Source organism: Zosterops lateralis (assembly GCF_965231275.1).
Source record: "Zosterops lateralis genome assembly, chromosome: 1".
Lineage (NCBI taxonomy): Eukaryota > Metazoa > Chordata > Aves > Passeriformes > Zosteropidae > Zosterops > Zosterops lateralis.
The window spans coordinates 69,223,878-69,245,366 of record NC_139762.1 but is presented as its reverse complement, the minus strand read 5'-3'; the positions used below and the strand labels follow the sequence as shown (position 1 = coordinate 69,245,366).

The window sequence follows — 21,489 nt, the reverse complement described above, 5'->3', positions numbered from 1 at the left end:
GCTCAGTGCACAGCAGTGCACTGACACACCAGGGCTGCTGTGGGCAGGGCCCAACAAAGCCCCATCCTCTCCTTGTTCTGCTGTGGGGGGCCAGGGGGGCTTGTCATACTCTGGGGCATTCCTGACATGCTGCCCATTTCTCTCTGCACTGGGGCTCTCTCATCTGTCTCTCGTTCTGCAGGAGCTGGTGAGGGAGATGGTGGACGCTGACGTGGAGCTCATGAGGAACAATCCCAATGCCTGAGCCCTGGATCACAGGACCCACAGCACAGCTTCGACCCATGGCCAGCACTGCCATGAGCCACCAGGGCAGCTGCCCCTCCCTGGGATGGTTTTATTGTTAGCCTGACTGTGTGTAAAAGAACGGTTTTATTCCTGCCCTCACCCTCTACATCCTCCCAGTGCCTCTTGCCCCACACATCGTCCCAGGGTCAGCTCTGCCTGGGCTAAATCTGTCTTCTGCCATTAACTGGGGAAGGATTATACTGTACCTGAAAACTTGATCAGCCAGCAAATCCATTGATTTCATTTTTAATTGAGACTCATCTTTCTTTTCCCTAGGACCTCCAGCACATTTTTAGTACTTAATCCCATTTGAGAAACAAAGCATTCCCTGCTCCCCCACCCCTTCCCTCTTCCACATCAACAGACCTTTGGTGCAAACATGGGCTCACCATGCCTCCAGACCTTGCTCCACAGATTGCCCTTTCTGCCTTTCCTGAACACTCCTTATTTTTCTTTCCTGCAGCCTTACCTCCACCCCAGCAGCCCATTTCCAGCACCTGAACTCTGTAAAAGTTTGGATAACTTGATATAACTTGCAGTGAAATCGCCTTTTGACCATGCTGAATTAATTCCTAATTGCTGGAATTGCTTTCAAAACAGTCAAGCTGGGGCTTGTGTATGTTTTTCAGATCTTCGTTTCAGAGAGTGCATGAGTCACAGAAAGCCTTTTTGTCCAGCACCTTCTCAATCCGGGGAGATTAGGGTGTTTTGGTTTTTGATTCCCTCCCCCAAGAATCAACCCATTCCCCTTCCACCCTCTTCCTGCTTACTATAATTAAACCTCAGACAGGAGTGTGAACCATTTCAAAAGATGACTTAAGAAATAAAAACAAAATAAATAAAAAAGCTTTAAAAAAAAAAAAGAAACTTCAAGGTGAGTAAATATTTTTTTGCTTTTTGTGCCAAAGTACCTGGGTTATCCAGAGGTCGTCAAGCCCATACATTTCCCGTTGGTTTAGGATCTTCCACCCACCAATTACTCCCATCACTCTAACTTTATGCCTGGAAGTGAGCAAAGAGCAAGATGCACAGGAGGGAGGCACACAGGAGATACACTTTCTCGAAGTGCATCTACTGCTTATTAACTTTGTATAGGGGGGAACCCCGTGTTTAAAGGAGGCCAGTCACGGGCTGGGGGTGGGTAGCAATGCCCGGGAGCGGTCCCATGATGGAAGTGATGCAGGTGACAAGAGGGAGCTCGAGAACAGCCATGGGGGAGCCGGGAGGGTGCTCAATGCGGGGTCTCCAAGGGCGGCATTTGCCGGAGGTGCCGTGGGAAACGCGCGGCGCGGAGTGGAGCAGCCCGGGCAACCGGAGCAGCCGCTTCCTTTGGGGCTGTTCCTTCGAAAGCGCGAACGGGGAAAGGGAAACATGGGAGCCCGGCCGCTGCTTGAGACCCTTCCTACAGGTTCCCAGAGTACGAGCCCTCGTAAGGCGGAGAGGGGAGGGAGCTGCGGAGACAGAAGGATGTCCCTGTTGCGCTCCCTCCAAGCATCTCCCCACGCGGGTGAGGCTCTCCAGCCCGCACGCAGCTTCCGCGGCGCTTTCGGGGCTCTTCCAGCACACACCGATCCCGAGCAGGTCGCGGACACTCAGCCCAGAGGCCTGGGCCTCCCCACGGCATCACGCACACGTTGCCACTCACCTCCCGTGGCTACAATTACAAAAAAGCCTCCTTGAGTGTTTTTCTCCTCCAACGGGCACGACTCTACGGCTGCGCTTTTTTTTTTTTTTTTTTTTTTTTTTTTTTTTTTTTTTTAAAGAGTAAAATAACACTAAGCCCCCTCCCCGTGGGTGCACCTCCCTGGATTAGCAGGGCGCTCCCGCAGCGTTCACACGGCGTGGATCTGCTGCAGAGCCCCTGTGCCGTGGCCGTGCTCTGCCCCTGCCACCGCACACACACCCCGAACGGGTCTCCGGTGCCCAGCGCTGCCCCCTGGCCCCGGGGCCCCAGGGAGGGGGCGAGCTCCGCCTGTTCCCTCCGCAGCCCCTCGGCCGGGCGCTCACAGGCTGCGGGTGGCGGGTCTGGCCTTGGTGGCGAACGGAATAATAATTTTTAGAAGTATTCCAGCGCTTTTTATGACAAGGCACTTTTGTATCGCTGCGAACTATTTTTTCGCTTACAGCGAGTCACTGGCAGGCTTGCTGGTACATCTGAATATTGGTTTACACGTCTCTGCCGAGGACTGGGAGCTTCGATTTAAGGTTTTTTTCTTTGGCATCTCTCACTGTAGCACACTCCAGAGAAGCATTTTCATTCTCTGGTTTCTCTGTCTATATTGGGGAACAAGTTGGGAAAGCGGAAACCGATTCTAGACCAAGCAGTCCCTCGCGGTGGCCTGCTGATGGGTGTCTTTCTGCTGCTTTTGTAGGGACAAAAAAAAAAAAAAAAAAGTACTGGTCGTGACACGACAAAATGCACACTGCCTCGCTGCTTTTCACCATTTGGCAAAGGTCAGAACTGCTTTTCGGTTCCCCAATACTGCCTTCCTGCCTGATCCTGAATTGCTCCTAAAGTACCGCTCTTTGATCACGGGATCACTTCTTGAAAACGAAATAAATAATAACTTATAAGCAAAACAAAACAAACCACTAACAAGCTTCGACTTAGAGAGATGATATGGTATATGCAGCTGATACAGCAGTTACAGACTTGTGTTCTCCACCGCAGTTTCGTGTGCCTGTCAAGCGCTTTTTGCGCGCAGGTTCGGAAAATACAACCCCCCTCTGCCCGTCCCTGGTGTCATATGGAGACACCGCAGCATCGTTAATGGAAAAGAGCAGCTCCAGTAGTAAATAACCGAGCAGGCCCCCAGTCCCCGGCGTCTTTCACAAGCTTCCAACCATCGGGAGCAGCAGCACCGAGCAAAGCAAAGGACAAGGTGGGTTTAGCCTTTCCCGGCACCGCTGTGGCACAGACCGGTTGGTGGCCAGGGACAGACTGCTGGCACTCTGCACGGCCCGGGCTCGGCAATACGGGCCCGGAACCCTGCCCGGGCAGCCTGTTCCAGTGCCTCGGGGGAAGCGGAGAGTTCACCCCGCGCCGATGCTCCGGGGAGAAGCGGGATAGCCATGGATAGCGGTGGGTGGTGGGGCTGCCTCGCCAGGAAGAGGGAGCTCGGGTGGGCAGGGACGGGAGAGAGGCCCAGCTCCTGCCCGGCGGGCTGCGGAGGGCTGGGGCCCGGTGGGGAAGGCCGGCCCGGCCCTGCCCGCGGCTCCCTGCCCGGCAGCGCCAGGAATTACGAGCAGCGAGGGCCGGGCTGGCTCCCCGCGCCCGCCGCCTGTCAGCGCCGCCGCCCCGCGTCTCCCGACCGTAACTCAGCCCCCGCCTGCGCCGTGCGGGCCGCGGCCTCCTCCAGAACCTGTCCTGACAATGGTAAAAGCACCACTAGAACCCCTTTTAATTTTTTTCTTCCTTCTCCTGAGGCCTCTCAGAGGCCACCGGCCACTCGTGGGCCTGTAGACAACAGGGAACGCGAGGTGGGGCGGCCCGACGGAGCACAGGCCCCTCTGCCCGCGGGCCGGGCCGGGCCGGGGGTGGGCGCTGCCGCAGGGCCCGCCACAGGCCACACAGGCCCCGCTGCGGAAGGCCGGCCAGACACAGCGACGGGGTTCTCCTTACGGGGTCGCACAGCAAAACCGCCAGCGCCATCTAAAAATACACCTGGAAGCCTGGAGCGCAAGCCCGGAGGGTAAACGCAAACAGGGGCTGAGGGCAGCGCGGCCCCGCTCCTCAGGCACGGACAGGCCGGATTAGGGCGGCGGTGGCGGGAAGAGGCTCCGCGGCCGGCTCTGCTCCTTCTCGGGGGCGCATCCAGTGCTGCAAGAGTATTTAGAAAAATAAAATTTAGGTGTAAATTGGGAAAATGGAAGAGCCTGCCGCCGCCACCACCTCCCCCCGACGCCTTGAACATAAAGCAGCCACGTCCCCCCCGGGCGGACATGAGGGTCACATCCTCTTCCCGCTGCTCGCCCGGCCGGGAAGGCGCGCTGGGGGCAGCCCCGGGCAGCGCGGGGAGAGGGGCACCGGGACAGGGGCACCGGGCGGGGGTCGCCGCCCCTCCCGCCCGTGGGTGGCTGGTTTGCGGGGTGGGCGGCGAGGGGAGGCCCCCGTGGGCTCTCGGGGCCGCGCTCCTGCCTCCCCTTGTGACCCCCCTTCACCTCCGATGGCTCGCTGGCGGAGCATTGTCTCCAGACACAACAAAACCAGGACGGAGCCCTGGAGCAGGCAGGGCTCCAACGTTTTGACGGGTGGAAGAAAAACATCAACAGATAGTTTGCAATTATTTGGTGATGGGGGCTAAGGAGATGCGGGCGGGGGAGAGAGGTCGCTTGGCAGCAGCAGAGGCTAATTGCAACCTTTGCTTTGCTAATGAGCTCGCACCGGTGCATTCCGCGCTCCGTCACTGTCCCACCCCCCGGTGGAGCGCTTGGGGGGGTGGGAAATGGCTTCGGGAGAAAGTCGTAATTTTTCTGCAATTCGTTATTCGGTTTTAAATCCATCCCATCCTTGAAAGGCGAGGCTAGAAGCGCTGGCGGCCAGCGCTTTCATAAATCCTGGCTTGGGGAAAACGGCAGGGGCGAGCAGTGTGTGAGCGCCCGGCCCGGGGCTGGCAGGGCGACGTGTCCTCCGCCAGTTTACCCCTTTAGCCTTCGCACAGCCGGGCCGGGGGAAATGCACTTACAGAACACATATAGAAAAATAGAGTTCCACTCGAAACTCGCATCAAAACGGCGCTGGGAATGTATTTATACTGCGCAATCTTGCAAGCACCGACATTGTTTAAACAATTCTCTTCTGCTACGGACGATATTATCAGTACTTTAACATTATCGTTCAATGGAAAACATTCTTCTTTTTCCTTATTTTAAATATTTATTTAAAACAAAAAGGGGGGAAAAAAGGAAAAAAAATTAAGCTCGGCCGTTTAAATATTCTGGCAAGTAAATAAATTCCAGGAACGTTTTGGGAAAAACGTTTATGGCATTTTTTTTCTGATCCTAGCACTTGCCTTCCGAGAGATGATGGTTGTAGTAATATGACCTGTTTATTCATCGATTCATATAATATATAAATATCCTGAACCCATGAGTGTAATAATTTGCGTTTTTTCTACTGGAGGAAATTCAGCTATTTTAAGAGTTAATGGTTCTAAATGTGTTGGTTTTCCTGGATTCTCCCCAGAGGTGATGGGGGCTGGAAAGGAGGGGGGGGGATTGCAGTTTAGGGTTTTCATTGTTGTTGTTTTAATTCTGCTGAACGCAATGTAAAGCAGCTGACCTGAAGGTGGGGTGACACACGGCACAGCCAAGCCCCCTGACACCTAAAGGTCAGGTGAAAGTCTCCAGCAGGTAAGTTGTGGGCCGGCTGCCTGCCCAGCTCACTTGCTCCCTGGCTCACAAATTGTTCCCTTCTGCCCACCCAAGTCGTTTCAAGCTGTGTTTGTTTAGGGGAAAAAAAAAAAAAAAAAGAAAAAAGAAAAAAAAATTGCCGAACACCCAATTCTCTTTCAGTCGGAGAGCTGGTGAGCTCTCACTGGCAGCTCGGGCTGCCTTCCCTTCGCTCGCCATCCCAGCGCATTTTAACAGCTGTTATTTCGTGGCACACGCATACTGAGCAAGGCGCAGGTTACGGGCCTAGAAGGTCGCAGAGGTGCGTGCAACAGATGCGTTGGCTTGGGGGGCGAGGGAGAAATCCCCTCTTCTCCCCAAAGACCCTTCCTGCTGGGCAGAGGGAGGGAGCCTTTGCCAGCTGCTTCCCCGGCCCGCGCCGCACAAAACACTGGCGTAGCAGGCCGAGACGACAAAACGTCCCAGCGGTGCTGTGCTGCTGTCTCTGCCCTCAACACCGCGACCCTCCGGCCGTCGGGGGTCCGGCGACCACCACCTCGCAGCCGCTTGCCAAATGGCCTTAGCGCCGAACTACACTCAAGGAATTAGCTCCAAATGGCACCGAGGGCTCCCGCTCCGGCCGGAGCAGCCGGAGTTACCCTCGGGAGATCTGGGGCTCACTCCCCTGGCCGTCCATGCGGGCCTTTTAGAACGCCTCGTTAGGGAATGAGAGGGTCTCCCAGTGTCGTCCCTCAGACACTCGATCTTTTGCCGCCGCTACCTGCGCTGCCAGCCCCGGCCTAGGACAAGGCCTGCCCGCTGCCCCAGGAGCGTGTGTATAATTTTGAGGAGGAAGGGGGGCGCAGCAGCGCTGCCAGGGGTCCCCGGTGCCTCCACCAGGGTACGGGGCTGCCGCCCGGCCCCGCAACTACCGGGTAAGGAGCCGGCCCTCTCCCCCCCCCCCCATGCGGCTATTGTTTCGTTCAATTAGGCTCCGCTTGATAAAAAACAATCGCTCGTTAACCCTCGCCCTCCTCCCTCCCGGCTGGTGTGTTGTGAATGGCGACATCGTCTCCCTTGACCCCCGTCTCCTTTTCTGTCTTTCTGTCCCCTGAAAAATGATTCCGCGAGCTCTGATTGAATTTTATTCCTTCCTGACCTGGCCCGTTTTTATTGCATGGACACCATCAATCTTGACCTAACGCGACGTTTGTTTATTACTTTGGAAAGAAGCGAATGGCTTTATGAGCCCCAGCGTAATTAAGCCAGGAGGGCTGCGTTCACCGTGGCACCGCACCACCTTTGGGGCGGATTCACAACAGACAGGACGCCGGGGAGGCGAGGCAGGAGGGAAAAGGGTAACAAAAGGTGGGGAGGAAACCTATACGGGAATGGAGACTGGTACCCTCCCAGTACCGGGACACCGGATCGGAACCTGCGTTCCCGGGGAACTCCGAGCAGGTCCCTTTCACTACACTACAGGGGCGCCAGCCTCTTGCGCAGCTTTACGCGTAAACCTGAGCTCGTTTTCCGCGCTGTCTGGGCTGCGCGCTACCTGCGCTCCCGCGCAGAGACAACTCAGCCTCGGACGCCCCGACAGCGCCCACCACCGTGCTCGTCACTCTCCTAGCCAAAAAAAACCCCAGCAAAATCCACAAAACAAATCAAAAACCATCCCACCCCCCTCCAAATCAATCAATCAAACAAACAAACAAAAAACCCAAAAAAAAACCCCAAATCAAAATATCAGCGCATCTCAAAGTGCAGATGAATTCTGCCAAGAAGCTCGATCCTACCACAGGGAGTCGAGGGAAAACGGACTGAGTACGCGGAGGAGTTTAAATTACTTTACGAGTGAAATTAATTGAAAGCTAATGTTCAATTAGCCGTCGCTGTTGCAATGGTTGATTTGGGGAAGCGGACGGGGCAGAGCTTCCAGGGGCCGCACCGCAGCTCTCCCGCGCTGTGCAGGGGAGCCATGTGCGCGCCTCGGCGCAACACGCTTTTGCCTACGCAATCAAACGACGTAATAAACACTGCACGCTCTTCCTGACGCTCATCCTTACGTGGGCGCGGACAGGAGCGCCATTCCCTTTCCTCGCAGCGGCCCCGCCGCGCTGCCTCCCGCAAAACCCGCAAATCCCGCACCGGCTTCCGTGGGCGCCGTGCGCTACTCGCCCGAAACGCCCAAGCCAAGTCTCCAGAGCACAAGGTGAAATTCTAAGCTCGTCCTGCTCGAGCGGCGTATTTTTGGGGAGGTGAGAGCGGCGTACAGGCAGCTGGTCAAAACGCTGCGGCCCCAGAGTTACCAACAATGTTACGATTGAACCCAGCTATGAAAATAGCCGCTAACTTCGAAACGCCTTTCCCGAACTTCTTGGCTATCAGAAAGGGCCCCAGGTATCATAAAACGCCGATTTGAAACCCGTGCCTTAAATGTCTCCATCCACAGCACAGCTCCACCATGTTCTCCATCTGACCTGGCCTGTGGAGGTAGGGAAGGGGTTTAAATCCATGGCCTCTCGACTATTTACATGCACGTCTCTGCTATATTTGGTTATGACCTTTGCAGAACATAATAGGAACTGTAATTACTTCAAGAAGAAATTCTGTGGAGGAAACTTAGAAAGGAGAATATTCCTCCTCCCTACGTTTTTCCACAGTTTAAGTGACAGATGAACAAGTGAGAAACCACCAGAACCACCATGTAAATGGAATGGTTCCTCAAATTTATTAAAAAAAAAAAAAAAAAAAAAAAAAAAAAAAAAAAAGTTTTGTTTTATCATAGACAAAAAGCAAAGCGACAGTTTGGGGGAAAAAAAATCAGATTGAGCTAAAAAAACCCACTAAGCGCCGTGCTAACCTGGCGCCTAAATGACCTCTCCGCAGGCATGGCTGGGGCCAGGTGTCCCCGTTTGCTGTAGGGGCTGCCACCGCCGATGTTGAGGCCTGGCGGGGACACCTCTCGGCTGCTGGCCGGGGGCACATCCCATCCCGTGCCCACCGCTGCGCGAGGTCGCACCGCATCTCTTTTGGCGTTCAGGCCAGGCCCAGTTCTGCTGGGAGACAATCACAGGTCAGAAGGGACGCTCGGCTTTGCCTCCTGTGCTCAAGAGGAGGGAAGCACAAGAGGAACGAGGGTTCGTGGCCCACGCTGAGTCCCCCGCCCGCAGCTCATGGTGGCAGATGCCCCACTCCGTGCCTTTCAGTAGCGCTGCCTCAGCCCGGGAAAGTTTCTAGCGAGCTCGCTTGGCCTTTCCCCATGCCAGCAGCAGCCACAATGCCTCACGCCGAAGGCTCCGGCCCGGCAGAGCCCGGAGCTGCCGCCCCCATCCGTGCAATGTGGCGCAGGGCCCCGCGGCACCTCACTGCGCGCCCCGCGGGCCCAGCCCGCGCTTTGCACTGCCCACCGCGGGGACACTGCTAGTCCTATTTGCGTTCTGATCAACTTCTGTGCGGAAGGGGAGAAAAAAAAAGATTGATTATGATATGATTATGACAACAATATATATGAAACTGTTTTTAAAACTCAAGACGAAGCACTCGTGTGAGGTGAGGCGGCCCGTCGCACTGAGGAGTAGGAGGTGACCTCCGCCGCCACCACACGTCACTCCAGGAAAGGGATCCCCTCCGGGGGCAGAAGATCTCGACACGACCTACCTGCGACCGAGCGGGAAGTTTCCCTTCGCCCCCTCCCTGACTGCGAGCCCCCGGCACCCGCCCCTTTGGCCACCGGGGACACGGGCAGCGCAAGTTGCGCGGCCGCCCCGCGGCGGAGGCCCGCGGCCCGCCCCGAGCATTAGCAGTAATTACACGCGGCACTTGTTCCAGCCGTGCACGGCCCCCCCAGCTTCCCCAGCCCAGCAGCACCACTGACAATGCAACGGGTTATTTAAACAAGCCGGGCTGACAACTGCTTTCCCCCCTATTTCTTGTCGCCACAAACACCCTACCGCTGCAGACCGCTGAGAAAACCCAAACTACAGGAAAGCCGGCGCCTGATCGCAACAAAAATAACAGGCAAATCGCAGGCTCGATCGCCTCTACCCTCCGCTTTCTTTGGATTTTATTTTAAATACGTGACGGGGGGCAGGAATGGCGTTATTATGCAGCCACCCCGTTGGCAAACCCATCAGCCAGGGCGGGCGGAGCTGCCCCGCCGAGGGTCCCGTCTCCAGCGAGGGGGAGCGGGGGCACAAGGCAGGGAAAGCCCCGCCGTGGCTCTGGCCCGGCTGCCCCGCTCCCAAGGAGGTGGGCGGGAGACGCCGGTTTAGCTGCTCCCCGCTCGGTGCTGGGAGAGGGATGATGGGGAGCAGAAAGTGAGCCCCACCGAGAATAGGTAACATTTTATTTCCCTTTACTGGTGAAAAACGGGGAGCAGCAATTAAAATACGTCCCCGGAGCAAAGGCGCTCAACTTCTCGTCTTCCTCATCATCTTTACCACAACCGAGCAATGAAGCGTTTGAGGTTCTCTTACTCAACTTAGCAAACAAATAAATGTAAATAAGACCGGCAATCTTTGTAGAGGTACTAGCACGAAAAAGCAAAGACTGTGCCATACTTAAATAAACGTGTTCTAAGCCAAGGCGTTCTGAGATGACACACTCCCCTCCCAGTTCATTCCATCGGCTGAAGGTGTTTTCTAAACATTGAACTATTGCTTTGGAAGGGAAGCACAGCTCAAAAGCGAGGTAATAAGGTTGAACTGGAAATACCTTTGTATTTATTTACAGCGTAACCCTCTAACAATGCAACAGCAATTACTGCTAAGTGTTGCCTTTAGATAAGAGATTCTGATAGGAAACTGTATTATCTTGAAAGCAAATTTTAGGCCTTAAATATCTGTAATCAAATAAACCTCTTTCCAAGTCTGACTGACAAGGCTGGTTCTTTTAAGTTAATGGATTTATTGCATTTTGGTGGTTACTTACAAAAGGGGAAGGTGATTCCCCATTGGCCGTAGGTTCTTAATAGTAAACTGTCCCGAAGGTAGGATTCTCAATAAGACAAGATGCCAGTCTGTGCAGCACTCATTTGCTATCCTGGTAATATATAATATTTTTTTTTCCGATTTGAGGAAAAATGAGGGAAGGTAAGGAGAGGGAAAAAAAAAAAAAAATCCCCCACAAAACCCGAAAAGTCAATCCAAAACAGCACCCGAACAACTATATAAGACAAATTCGCCCACACAAAATATTTTAAAAATAATTTCAGTCCGAGCAATTGAGACACAGACCAGCAAAGTCCCTGAAGGACGGGAGTAATGCAGAGCTGTAAAGGTGTAAGGGTAGACTGTACAAATACCCTTTAACTCAACTACTCTTTCCCCCCCACCCCACTAAAATAAAATAGTACTTTATGTGTTACAGAAGCGGCTTCACTGATGTGACTGCACGCTTTGCTATCAGTTCTAAGAAGCAGTGATTTATATGCTGGCATTATATTTAAGAGTACACGTACTACAGATCATTTGGCATCTGCTATACACTGGAGTTCAGAAAAAATATCTAATTCGCATATGAAACTATAAATAAATACTAATCCTTCTTTAAATATAGGTACATATGTAAATCCTGGATATAAATACATGTGAAACACACACAGAGCGATCGATAGCTCGACATATAGAGTTACACAAGGTCTGGAATCTAGTGCATGCACTTCTACCTCGGAGTTATCACTTAATATATCCTTACATAGGCATATTATTTAAAACAACGTAATGTCACCATACTACTGTGTATGGTCAAATGTTTCCAGGTCTTGCCATTAATTGCTAAGAAAACGTGTTTGTTTATTTGCCAACTCAGAGCTGCCATGGGAAAGTATTTTTTTCCTAGTGGATAAGGCGAGCTGACTAAGTGGAACATATTGCAGAAGAGTCTGAAAAAGGGATTTTTCGACCTGGCAGTTCCTAAATGGTCTTTGGAATTTGTGCGGAGGGGAACAAGCTGTTCCAGCGACAAAGTTAGTTATGAAATCCCTTTTCCCTCTCTTTCTTTCTCTGTCTCTAAATGAAAGCATTAAAATATACAGACGTGTAAAGGATCATTCCAACTGAATGGTAATTTATTAATAAACAAACAATGCAATACCTTCAGAATATTTTCAACAAAAAAAAAAGAAAAATATTGATAGAATAAGATTAATACAGTTTCCCTTTTTATATATAGTGAAAAAAAAATCAGCGTTTCAGTCAATTTTAAAGTCACTTTTCAGGAAAGGGGGAAACACTTTCTGGCGTTTGGTCCGCAACATCCAACTACAAATTAAAAATAAATTACTATGTGGCAATTTACATTTTAAAACAAGTCCTTGTAAAAGAGGAAGTGGAGGGGAGAAGAAGCTGGTACTCTACGCTGGACTTTTCGCTCCCTTTTAAACAACGGGGCATGACAATACCTTAAGGGACGGGGAAGAGCGCGGGATGAGGGGCGGGGGGAAAAAAAGTATTTCTCAAAGCAATTAGAAAAAAAACCAAAAAACTTACGTGTTATTGGAGTAACACTGTCCTTTAACAAACCAAGACATGCTTTGGGGCTGTCTCTGTACAAAAGCTTTTCGCGATGCGCTCGCGGGGCCGGTGGCGCGGTGCGGAGCGGAGTTCCCGCCGTGTCCCCGCGACGGGGCGCGCTCAGAACTTGCCGCAGTCGTAGACGAAGGCCCCGGAGGTGCGGTAGAGCGGCTGGCTGCCGGGGAAGGCCATCTGACAGCTCCCGCCGCCCCCCGCCCCGCCACCGCCGCCGCCACCGCCCCCTGCCCCGCCGCCGCCGCCGCCGCCGCCGCCGCCCGGCGAGGCGCTGAGCCCCAGGCGCGGCGCCTCGAAGACCTCTCTGGGGGCGGCGGCGAAGCCCTGCTGCGGCCCCGCGTAGCCCGCCGCGCCCGCCAGCGGGCCCAGCTCCCCCGCGGCCGCCGCCGCCGCCGCCGCCGCCGCCGCCGCCTGGTTGAGGTACCAGGAGGCCAGGCGGCCCTGGTGCGGGTGCGGGTGGTGCCCCTCCTGGTGGCCGCCCGCCGCGCCGCCCAGCCCGCCGTGCCCCAGCGCCCCGCCGCCGCCGCCGCCCCCCGCCCCGCCGCCGCCGCCGCCGCCGCCGCCGCCCGAGGGCATCGCGTACTCGGGCAGCGGGTCCTCGGCGGGGCTGGTGGCCGCGGCGGGCAGGTGGCCGGGCCGGTCGGCGCCGCCCGCGGCCGCGTAGAGGCTCATGGCCTGCATGTTGCAGTGGTAGGTGCCGGCGGCGGCGCCGGCGGCCGCCTGTCCGCAGGGCGAGCCGTAGACGGAGCTGTGTCCCGGCGAGTACCCGCCGAGGGACAGGGCGGGCGGGATGCCGGTGCGCGGGGCGGCGGCCGCGGGGGCCAGGAGGCCGGCGCCCAGCTCGGCCGCGGCCTGCGGGGAGCCCCGCAGCGAGGTCATGATGTTGTCCACGCTGAAGCCCGGGCCGTGGTGGTGGGGCGGCGGCGGGGGCGGCGGCGGCGGGGGCGGCGGGGGCTCGGGGGCCTCCAGGCTGAGGGAGCGGCCGGAGGGGAGGGCGCTGCGGGGGCTGCCGCCGCTGGAGAGGCTGCTGCTGCTGTCGGGGCTCTCGATCTTGGGCACGGCGCCCAGCGGCGGCGCGGCGCCGGGGGGGGACACGGCCTGCGGCGGCGAGGCCGTGCCGTTCTCCGTCTTGATGTCCTGGATGCGGACGGGCGGCGGCGGCGGCGCGGCGCTCCCCGCGGCGGGGCCGCCCTCGGGCTCGGCGGCGGCGGCGGGCGGCGGCGGGCGCGGCGGGGCATGGTCCTTGAGGTGCAGGCGGTCCTTCTCCTCCTTGTCCTTGACCGCGTCCTTCTTCTTGAAGCGGCGGCGGCGGCGGAGGAAGCTGCCGTTCTCGAACATGTTGTAGGAGTCCGGGTCGAGGGTCCAGTAGCTGCCCTTGCCGGGCTTCTTGTCGTCGCGGGGCACCTTGACGAAGCACTCGTTGAGGGAGAGGTTGTGGCGGATGCTGTTCTGCCAGCCCTGCTTGTTGTCCCGGTAGAAAGGGAACCGCTCCATGATGAACTGGTAGATCCCGTTCAAGGTGATCTTCTTATCGGGAGCGTTCTGGATGGCCATGGTGATGAGGGCGATGTAGCTGTAGGGCGGCTTCACCATATCCTTGGGCTGCGGCGGTGGCGTGTAGGGCCCGTAGGCGCGGGCCATGCCGGCCGGGTACTGCTCGTGGGCCGGGTGGGAGTACATGCTCATCGGGGCCGGCATGGCCGTGTAGCCCCCGCCGGCCGCCGCCGCAGCGGCGCGGTAGTAGCTCTGCTCTCCGCCGAGGTACGGCACCACTCCCAGGGAGTTGGGACTGGACACGGAGTAGCGAGCCTGCATGTCCTCCCGTCAGCTTTCCCCCACCCTCCCCGCCGGACCAAACAGCGCGTCCCTTCCCCCTCCACCCCTCCGCCGCTCCGCGGACCGAGCTGGACCGGGCGGCCGGGCAACCCCCACCCCCCCACCCCCCCGGCGGAGCGCGGAAAAAGGGAGGAAGAATAACGACGGCAGCGCCGAAAGCCTCCTCTTCTTCGGCCGGGAAAACCCACCGGCGAGCTCCCGCGCTCCACGCGGAGGGGAAAAAAAAAATTAAAAAAAAAGGGGGGGGGAAAAGGAGGGGGACAAAAAAGGGGGAAATGTTTTTAAAAAAGAAAACGACGGAGAAAAAAAAAAAAGTAATCGCAGCGGAGAAAGCAGCTTCCAAACGCAGAAAGAGTATTAAGAAAATAAAACCTTTGCAAAGAGGCTCCCACGCTCCCAGTTCCTTGTTCCACGGGGATCTGCAACAAGTTGTCTGCAAAGGAGGGACAAAAGTAGAGGGATGTGTTTTGTTGGCTTTTTTAAGCGAGCAGAAGAAAAAAATCCACCTTCCCGATCTCCCAGTGCAAAGTTTCCCTCTCTCTCTCCCTCTCGCTTTTTTTCAGTCTCTTTTTCAGTCGCAGGCTGCTTTGGGAAGCATCGGAAAAACTCCTGAACTTTTGAGCATCCGTCACCACGGCGAGAACTTTTTTACGCACTTACAGTTTTCTCCTTTTTTTTTTTTCCCTCCCTCTCCTCTCTCGGTCTCCCTTTTTTTTTTTTTTCCTCTCTTTTTTTTTTCTTTTCCTCCTTTTGCAGGCGGCTCAGCTCCGCCCCGGCGAGCTGGCCCGGCCAATGAGGGCCGGGAGACACCCCGGGCTCTGAATGAGGAGGGGAAAAAAAAAAAAAAAAAAAAAAAAAAAAAAAAAAAAAAAAAAAAAGAGACTGAGAGAGAGGCGGAGGGAAAAAAAAAAAAAAAAAAAAAAAAAAAAAAAAAAAAAATCCCCGCAGCGGCTCCGGGAGTTGTAGCGCTCGGGGACCGGCCACACACACTCGCCGACACAGGCGGGAGCCTTGAGCGCCGCGGAGCCCCGCGTTGTGCGGGACCCTGCGCGCCCGCGGGGATCTCTCAGCGCCCGCGCATTTTGCGCGGAGACCCCGCCCGAGCCCCGCTGCCCCACACCTCGCTCGCTCTGCCCACACACCCGCGTCCTTACACGCGCGGTCACCCTCTCACACTCATCCCGGGACACGCACCGTGTGCGTGCCCTCACCAATATACATATATATATGTGTGTGTGTGTGTGTGTGTATGTGTATATGCTTTCCCCAGAGCTCCTTCCACCCCGCGCTCTGCCACGCGTGTTTTCCCCACGAATGTTACCTTTTTGCTTGCGTATGTGTGTGTGTGTGTGTATGTGTAAGCTCCTCGGTGTATTTTCTCCGCACGTTCCGGCCGGGCTCTCTGCCCCCATTCCCCGCAGGCTGCCGCTGGTGTCGGCGGGCCGGCTCCAAGCCGCTGTGCCGCCCCGGCCGGGAGCTCACCCCAGCCGCCTCCCACTCCCCACGCCCGCCGGGACGGCCAGGAAAGTGCCTGTGTGTGTTTTTGTGTGTGTGTCTGTGCGTGTGTGTGTGTGTGTGTGTGTGCAGTGCGGGATGCCCCTGCCCCGGCAGCACCGCGCTGCCTGCCTGACCAAACGCTTCTGCAGAGATCGCATTCCTCCGCTTGACAAGGGTTTGACGAGTCCTCCAAAGCTCCTTTTTATTAATCAGCCACCAAGGGCTTTCCTCCCTCTGTCTGCAAGTGAAGCGCCCGCTGCCTCCGCTGTTTGTAAACACGGGCGCGTTTCTCTGAACGGGGTCTGTAGCTCGCCCCTTCAGGTAATTTTTACGTGATGTGGCTTGTGACACGGAGAGCGGATCCTTGCTTTATCTCTTTACTCATTTGAGACGGAGAGGGCATAATTTTGTTCCTAGTCTACTTCGGAGTGGATTCCGTGGTATGTCAGGTGTGTCAAAAGAAAAAAAAAAATAAAAAAAGGAGGGCGAGGGGAGAGAAAGAAGAGCAAAATTAATGTTCCCTTAACTGCCTCGCCGGTTCTGTTATGAAGATTTGATTTGTTTTGCCTTTGTCTAACTATCTGAAATAACATTTGGGCTCTAATCAGAATAAGACTTTAACGGGAACTCAAAGGGAACAGAGAGTCAGGGCTTGGTTATTTATTTTTTAAGTTTTAATTTCAACTGCCTCTTATATTTGAAGAATGAAGATTTTCTTTTCCTACTTTAAACACGGGTGAAATTAGAATACATTGTTTCACGGTACTGTGTTCTACCAATACTTCAGATATTCTAAATACAACCCTGTACTCTTCATTCGCCTTGTAGCCCTTACCTCTGAAACTTCATTAACGTTAATAATAGATCAGCTAAAAGGATCACGCTGAAATCTATTTTAAGGGGTGGAATTTGTACGGGAAAGACGTGTGTGTGGCGCGTTTGGGAGATGAATTACCCATCCTGATCTTATGACACTAAAAATACGTTAAAAGACCCTTTTGGCTTCACTGATTTGAAGCCCCCTTTCCACACTTTTTATTGTGATCGATTGCTTTGGGGATCATGCCCTTGGAGCGTGCTAAAGGCGCATCGTTTGCTTGGTGGGATTTTAGCAGGTATGGCTTTTCCCCTGAAACACCGACCTGTTGGTTATTAAAAAAGAAAAAAAGCATTTAAAATGAGATTCAAGCCATGTGAAGAAGGTAATTTATGTAGCTTAATATCTGCTCCTTTTCATATTCAAACGTAACGGGTCTCCTTTTGGTAGTAAATGTCAGTTCTTTAATGGTGAATACATTATCCCGTTTAGCCTGTTGTATTTCATCGTCTGGAATCTTTCACCTGCTCCTGCCTAATTACACTTTTTTCCCTTTCCTCCCACCACGGCTGAATTAATAAATGTGCAAGCACTGGACTAGATGTCAATTCCAACACTTTATATTTTCAAAACCTCTTTCTTGTTTTGCTGAGGAAAAAAAAAAAAAAAAAAAAAAAAAAAAAAAAGAGAAAGAAAAAGGGCATTTTAGCACGTTTCCATGCAGCCCAAGTCATCCGGTTTTCCCACGGTATTACCTGCCGTTAAAAACAATTTCCGTGGGCTTCCCATAATGTCCATAACGTGCCGCTCCGAGCCCCGCAGCCTTCAGTGCCTTTCTCATTTTATCTGGACAATGTTGACGGTAGCAAAGGTGTTTCATAGGCAAAGGTCGGAGTAACAGAAGTTTCAGTACAGGCAAGGAGGGGAGGGGGAGGGGGGGCATTAATCCGAGGTGTTTTGCATCTAATATATTTTGCAATAGCCACTCTGATGCTATGATTGCGAACTGACGAAACTAACGTGTGTTAAGTTACAGACCTCAGCCCAGCAGGACTTTGGTTTCTCTACTCGAGACACAAAAGTCACCATTGTGAAGGTTCAGAGTGGAATTCGGGGCTCGTGTGTGTGCGTGTTGGGGGCAAGAAAGAGGTGCTTACTCCTCACGCAGGGAGGCAGGAAGATCAGTTTTCCCCCCGCTGTCTTTGGATACCACCCAGAAAGGGCATTTTAGCCCCATTTGGCGCTTGGTCCTCACCAAGGCTGTCGCACGGCAGGCGCCTCAGGCAGCCCGGCCTCGGTGAGGGACAGGCGCCCTGGGGGTGCCCCTGGTGCCTGGCTCTGCCCGGCCGCAGAAGCGGGACAGGAGCGGCCTCGGCCTCCCTGGGCCCCTCTCCCTCAGCCCCCGGGCGGCGGACACGGCCCCTGCCGCCTCCCCCCGAGCCGGGCGATGGGAAGAGCCAGGCCAGGGGAGCCGCGTTTGTCTTGAAACCCTCCGAGGATTCGTGTGTGTGGTCATTTGCGACCTTATTTAGGAAGATGTCAGGAAGAATGATGACATGGGAGCGGTGGGCGGAGGGGCTACCATTTGACCTGGGCAAAGCCCAGGTGGACCCGAGCAATTGGCTGTGCCGTTGTCCTGCTCGCTCCTCTCAGAGACCTGGAGGTGAACTGCTTTCCAGCCCCGGGCTGTTTATATTTAGTCATAGTCAGAGCTTCGCTTCTCTCCCTCTCTTTTGGCTTCGACATCACAGCAGTGTCCCTGTAACTCCGAAAGCAGCCACCCAGCCCGTTTCTTTGCATCTCAGGATGCAGCTTTCCCTGTTCTTTAAACAGCGGTGACACCGCAGGAGAAAACCGCTGACATCCTTTCGAGGGGCAGGGAGGGAAGTGATCGCATCGAATCTGTGCTTCACCAGTAGAAAAATCCATTGTGCCGAAAGTCTCCTCTCTGTTTGCAGCCGCTGGACGTGGGTGACAGCAATCCCTTCTTCCCTCCCTCCCCCTCGACCTTGCAGCAGCACCTCTGCCATCCCAAGCCTGTGCAATTATGCCGAGCTCTAAATGCAAGGTCTGTTTTGCGTGGCACTCAGTTGAGCAAACAGGCGTGATTGTTATTTTATTAACGTGGGTTAACAATTCCATAAATATGCCGAGGTAGTTTACCAATCCAGGGCGTCTTTTATCTTGAGACATAAATAACACAACTTAATACGAAAATGAGCGCTCCATTCCCTGTGGCATCTTTAGCCTCTCGCTCTTAGCTGAGAAATAAATTATCCTTTGCAGTAAATGAGGCAGCAGACATCGACTTCGTGCCATTCACGAGAGAAATACCTTAATTTCACGTTCGGTATCTAAAAGTGAATTTTGCATTTAGTTTACAAAGAACAAGCGAGACCATCAAAAGGTCGGAGCATTTCATCTTCCCACGATAATTATCGCGGTGGCGCATATAATTCATCTCTGTGACACAGGTTGTGCCACAGAGATGTCGCGGCACTGAGAAAAAGGACAAAAACCAGGCTGTGGGAAACTGCTTGTGTTGTTTCTTCTGTAAAGTACATTCTGTAAAGTACTATCACACACAGAGAGAGAGAGAGAGAGAGAGAGAAACCCACAAGTGCTAAGAAACCTTTAATTATTTGGTAGCTTCTCTAGCTTTGGCATCCCATGGTAAAACACTATCATGTGAGCAGCTGAGGGTGTTAAAAACTCACTCCTAAACTGACAAGAGGATAGCCAGACATGGAACTTTTAATTTTTTTTTTTTTTTTTTCTTTTACTTTCCAAGGTCCCCTGTCCCTTTTGTGTTCCTTTTCCTCCCTTATTTCCTTCCTTTCTCTGGGAGGGGCGGCGAGGGCGGAGGGGGGGCTCAATCCATTGGATTCTCTGGATTCATATAAATGAAAACACACTGGGAGAACGAAGCTGGGAGTATGAACCTTAGCAGCCTCGTCCTGCTCCATCTCCACCTATTGCTCTAGCAGACGAGAAGAGAGAGAGACTTATTTGTGTAAAGGGTTTATTTACATTAGAATGAAGCGACAGTTCCTAGTCTGGGAAGTGATAAGTACTTGGCAAGTCATTAGGTAGCAGATAGAGATCAGCCCCTGGATACATAATTGCCTGCCTTTCCCATACTCGTTTTTGAGGGCTGGGAGCTTTCTCGGGAGGCTGTGCGGCACAAGTGGGGGCGCACACGGGGGGTGGTGCTGAGGGCGCTTAGCCCCGCTGAGAGCCACGGCCGGGCTCTGCCCCGCTGCGGGCGGCCCTTGGCGGGGGCCAGTGCAGAGCCTCCCGCCCTCCGCCAAGGGCTGCGCGGGGGGAGCCCGGCCCTCGAGCCTCCCATCCCTGCCTGGGGGACAGCGGGCAAGCGAGGGGAGCCGCAAAGCCTCTTCCCCTGCCTGAGGAGCGAGGATGCGGCTCCGCACGGCTCCGCACGGCTCCTCACGGCTCCTCACGGCTCGGCACGGCTCGGCACGGCCCCGCACGGCCTCGCACGGCCCCGCACGGCTCGGCACGGCTCCTCACGGCCCGGCACGGCCCCGCACGGCCCCACACGGCTCCGCACGGCCCCGCACGGCCCCGCACGGCTCCGCACGGCTCCGCACGGCCCGGCACGGCTCCGCACGGCCCCGCACGGCCCCGCACGGCTCCGCACGGCCCCGCACGGCGGGCGGGCGCTGCGCGGGCCGAGGGCTCCCCCTCCCGGGCCGCCCGCGCCACAGCCGCCCGCCCCTCGGCCGCCGGGCACCTGCCCGCGCCCTGCGCGCCCCCGCGGCCCGGCCGCGCTCCCTCTCCCCCGGCACGGCCGGGCCTCCGCAGCCCACGGGGACCCCTCCCGCCGCCGCCGGGCTGCGGAGTGCCGGCCGCACGGGGCGGGCTTGGCGGGGCGCAGCTCGCTGTCGGAGGTGAGCGCTAGAGCGATGCCAGCTGTGTCCGGGCCATTATATTCCTCCCTCTGCCAAGGAATGTCTTTATTGGTTGCCAGGCTTGCCAATATAACTTGCGAGTGAAAAAGCGTTGGTTTCCAGGAAAAGTACTTCTGTTTTTTAACCTCCCCCTTGCTGTCCAATTACTGATGTGTTCAACCTCCGAGGAACAGCTTCGTAAAACTGTCTGGTAAACCCAGAGGCAGAGATGCCTTCACAGAGTGGTCACAGAGATGTGTAAATTTACACACACACACACACACATGCACAGTTACATGCACTTATGGCTTTCAAGGCATTTCAAGGGTTTTACAAGGCATTTATGGTTATTAAGTACAATCACGCCAAAGAACTAGTCTCCTCTAAGGCTCGCTCCTAGGAGCTATGGTAATATAAGTAATAAAACTTAGATATCTGCATATGCACTTTTGTGAAGCCGCAGATGCTCTCTTTGCAGTTATTTGTGCACTGCTGGAAGTAACCCATGTTTGTTTACATACAGAGAGCGATGTCTCACTCTGCAAAAAGCAAAGTACAATAAAAAGTGGTGAAAGAATAGTTTAAAAAGTAGAGCTCTCAAGATGTAGCTATTATTTTCCATAGACCACAGGGAATGCGCAAAAGGGATGGTGTTTTAAATATACCTTGTGTAACAAACACTTGAAACTCAGAGCTGCAGGAGTTTCATGGGCTGTGACCCCAGGCAAACCCCTTTTCTAGTAGGTCTCTGTCCTCAAAATGAAGCAATGTACCATTTAAAGGTAAAAGAAGTCATCATTCAGTTCCCGAGTGTGTTACAACTGCAGTTTCTGATTCTTTCTCTCCCTCTCTGCCTCTGTAAGTCCACATGCAGTGCCATTTCTGCTAATCTGTAAACAGACTGGTAGGCATGATTTGAACAGAAAAGCTGTACTGAAGAAGAAAAGATCTTTGACAGTATCTTTTCCAATGTCTTCCCAAAAAGTGTCTCTTGTTTAACCAAATAAAAGCAAAGCTTTCAGATTTTCTCTTTTTATCCAGGTGACATTAGCCCCCTTCATTAGACCTCTGTGTGTTGGATGCGTGGCTCTGGCATATCACCACCTCACCTGCTCAGCCCACGCCCCAATTCCTGCCCCAGTGAGACCGGCTGGCCAACTGTGATGGCAACACAGCTAATGTTTGTATGTGGGGATGGCATCAGCCAAGCCAGGCAAGGTCAGTTCCCCCATCTTGCAGAGCAGAAGAGATTGCCAGATTACATTCAGTGGCGATGACCAAT

General features: G+C 54.5%; 2 protein-coding genes across 2 annotated transcripts in view; one reads left to right on the top strand and one right to left on the bottom strand.

The window, feature by feature from the left end:
* The window catches only part of GMDS (GDP-mannose 4,6-dehydratase), a 406,821-nt gene extending 404,816 nt beyond the window's left edge, over positions 1 to 2,005 (top strand). The window contains exon 11 of the mRNA XM_083864918.1: positions 182 to 2,005. Coding sequence (XP_083721044.1) covers positions 182 to 244 — 63 coding nt within the window. The 3' untranslated portion in view covers positions 245 to 2,005. The remainder of the gene's footprint in view (positions 1 to 181) is intronic.
* Positions 2,006 to 8,105: 6,100 nt separating this feature from the next.
* Positions 8,106 to 13,961, bottom strand: FOXC1 (forkhead box C1; the record flags this gene model as incomplete). Its single annotated transcript, XM_083864908.1, has 2 exons — positions 8,106 to 8,672; positions 10,549 to 13,961. The coding sequence occupies one exon, from the start codon at positions 13,959 to 13,961 to the stop codon at positions 12,252 to 12,254; it is 1,710 nt and encodes a 569-aa protein (XP_083721034.1). The 3' UTR covers positions 8,106 to 8,672; positions 10,549 to 12,251.
* Between the last annotated feature and the right edge of the window lie 7,528 nt (positions 13,962 to 21,489).